We start from the raw sequence: 3,230 nt of genomic DNA, 5'->3' as shown, positions 1-3,230 counted from the left end.
TCCAAGATTTTATGAGGGAAAGAGAAAATAAAAAATCAGGATGATTGGTTTAATTATCTGAAAAGAAAACAGAGCACAAACATTTACGGCTTCCACATACGCCATGTACCAGACTCTGGGAGAACCTTTCACATCACCAGGATACATTCTCTCACCGACTCTGAAATTGATGGGTGAGTGAATGTGAGAGAGAGAGAGAGAGAGAGAGAGAGAGAGAGAGTGTGTGTGTGTGTGTGTGTGTGTGTACACAACACAACAGCTTGTTCCCTATGGTTAGGCAGTAAAGAAAGCACCCTAAACACTTTCCAAAGGAATGTGCTTCATCATTCTTGATGATTTTGAGACTCTATCCCTAGCAAAGCCAATGTTTTCCTAGGGAAGTTATTCATAATTCCACATATAGAAGAACAATTTATTGATTAAATGATTTAAACAACACTACATAGCACATTAACTTCTGAATTAAGAAACTTAATCTCAAATTTTTTTTTTTTTTTGGCAGTACACGGGCCTCTCACTGTTGTGGCCTCTCCCGTTGCGGAGCACAGGCTCCGGACGTGCAGGGTCAGCGGCCATGGCTCACGGGCCCAGCCGCTCCATGGCATGTGGGATCTTCCCGGACCGGGGCACGAACCCGTGTCCCCTGCATCGGCAGGCGGACTCTCAACCACTGCGCCACCAGGGAAGCCCGATCTCAAAAATTTTTCAAGAAATTTAAGTTGAGCATTAACAACTGCTGTAAGACAATTTATAAACTGAGACAGGAGCCAGTTAGGGGAAGAATAAGCCATGATATTATGGCTACACTTTTCTCAAACATCAACTATTTAAATCTTTAAGAAATGAATAATAAATACAGTTAAAGCTTCCCATGTGTAAATACTTACTGTTAGTACAAATAATATTTACCTTGTTGGTTATTTTTTGCTCTGTTAACTTCTTACTTACATCATCGTTCTGTTGTGCCTCCTGCATGACAAACTCTCGTACCATGGATGGATTATATTCAACCAAGTATGAGAATATATCAGTAGCAGCACTTCGCACCTGTGTATCATCCATGCCCTGCAGATAAAAAGCACTTATTTCTCCTATAATAATAAAAATATGGAACTTGAAGCTATATAAATCCAAAACCTAACAAATTATAAGAAAACATTTGAATAAAAAGAGGTCAAGGAAACTCTGCTTATGTAAAATTCTTGCTCTATGGATAAAGTTATACTTTCTTTTACTCCTGTTTTTTTTTCTACTTTAACATTTCAACTAATAGGCTGCAAAGTTAACAAATTATTGATATTAAAAATATGGAAAATTCCTGTATGTGTCCTTTCGGTACTCTCTGTAAGGACTCTCTAATACTAGAATTTTATAGCTTTTTAACTTTATGTAATACACAACTGATATTAAATATTGGCTATAATCAAACAGTTGCATGCTACATAAGAAATATACTATTTTGTGGATTAAAAATATGATGGTAATTAAGTATAAGGAGAAACAAACTTACAAGGATGACTTCTAAAGCTGGTAATATACCCATGTTTGACAAAGTCTTGAAAAAAGCATCTCTGTTTTGAGGTTGTAGCGTTTGGGAGAACGCACAAAATTCTTTTAAAAAGTTAACCTGAAATTAGGAAAAAGGATAAGTGAATATAAAAGGTGTGTTGTTTTAGCTTCATGCCCTCCATAATATCAAATTTCTTACCAATTCCTGTCTTTTTTCCTCATCTGTTGCTTCATCTGTTAGCTGTGCAAACAAATCTGTCAGAAATTTTTCATCTTCCTGTGAAATCAAAGGATAAATCAATTATGCTAATAGTAAGAGTATAATATATTTTCAAAACGCTAATACAGAAGATATAAATCGCAATAACTGGAAAAGGGGAAGATGGTATTGGCAATGCTGTTTTTTAAAAGAGAAGGAAAAAACTATGAAAGGATAAATTGGGGATTTATACAAAGATTATCCTTTATATTTCGGCAAGGCTCTATTTCTTAAGTCTAGTTAAGGGCCACACTATAAACATTTTAGGCTTTGCGGACTCCACCACAGCTACTCAATTCTGCTGTTATAGTAGGAAGCAGCCACAGGCAATGTCAATGAACAAGTATGGCTCTGTTCAGATAAAACTTTATTTACAAAAAACAAACATGGTCTGTAGACCCATGATTTTCATAGGGTTTCATAATCTTAACTTTAGAAGTTAAGGTTCTACAACCACTCAAATAAAGATAAAACTTCCTTCATGTTTTAAAACCAGAAATGATTCAATTATGTAAAAAGCTAAATTCAGAACTTTTAAAGAAACATCTATTATTTGAAGCTATCCACCTACAGACATATAACAATAATTATTAAATTATTCTATGTTAAATTAAAATGTATTAAATTATTTTAGAAATGACTCAAAAGATCTCTCATAGGATACTCATCTGGGCATGTAAAAGTTAGAGTATAGAACTTGGAAATAACCTCATATGTTATCTTATCTTACCTCCTTATTTTATAATTGAGACAGATTAAGAAATTTACCCAATGCCCAATCACAGTTAGCAGGTAGGTGGTAGAGCCTTCCTGACTGCCTGTTCAATTTTTTGTCACTATTTTTAGTTTTAAGATTTTGTTTTAATTCCATACTACCTCAGCTAGTAGAAATAAATTCAACACTACATGCCCTACAGACATGCCTAAGTCTAAATATATATATGTATGTATGTGTGTGTGTGTATATATATATACATGTACACGTATATGTATGTGTACGTATGTATGTATGTGTGTATCTCCCACTAGTTTATAAACCCGTTATTCACTGCTGCAGGTGCTCAAGAAGCATTTTCTGTGACACTAAATTAGTTTGGCTATTCCCACCTTTACTTTTTCTGCAGTGTACAAATAGGCCACACCTCAAATGGCATCCAATATCAAGATCCATCTCAGACATAATATATCCCACCAAATGAAAATCAAATGACTAAAAAAGATTCTCCGAACTGCTGTGAAGTACAGAGAATTAAGAAGGTTCAACAGTATTACAAAGAGTCAGTCAACAGTAAGGGTTATGACTGTGTACAAGGTAAGAACCTACTTTAATTACTCCTTGTCAAAAAATGTATAAAACTCACCTTCCTTCATAGCAGCACTTTCAATATAAATGCTCAGCATCAAGAGAAACAGAAAGACCTACAGCATTGGCAGCCTGCATTTTACAGAGCATATTGTAGGG

At 35.0% G+C, this 3,230-nt stretch overlaps 1 protein-coding gene across 3 annotated transcripts in view; it reads right to left on the bottom strand.

The window, feature by feature from the left end:
* PPP4R3A (protein phosphatase 4 regulatory subunit 3A) overlaps nt 1-3,230 on the bottom strand; it is a 41,844-nt gene that overhangs the window by 13,103 nt on the left and 25,511 nt on the right. For 2 of the 3 annotated variants that reach the window (XM_007471879.1, XM_007471881.1), the window contains 3 exons: nt 1,709-1,786; nt 1,511-1,627; nt 910-1,065 (listed from right to left, as the gene is read on the bottom strand). In XM_007471879.1, the coding sequence (XP_007471941.1) occupies nt 910-1,065; nt 1,511-1,627; nt 1,709-1,786 (351 nt within the window). The remainder of the gene's footprint in view (nt 1-909; nt 1,066-1,510; nt 1,628-1,708; nt 1,787-3,230) is intronic. The other variant, XM_007471880.1, reaches the window with a different exon arrangement.

The sequence above is a fragment of the Lipotes vexillifer genome, unplaced genomic scaffold (assembly GCF_000442215.2).
Source record: "Lipotes vexillifer unplaced genomic scaffold, Lipotes_vexillifer_v1.1 scaffold751, whole genome shotgun sequence".
Classification (NCBI taxonomy): domain Eukaryota; kingdom Metazoa; phylum Chordata; class Mammalia; order Artiodactyla; family Lipotidae; genus Lipotes; species Lipotes vexillifer.
The sequence above is the reverse complement of the archived record's forward strand: the minus strand, read 5'-3'. Positions and strand labels throughout refer to the sequence as shown.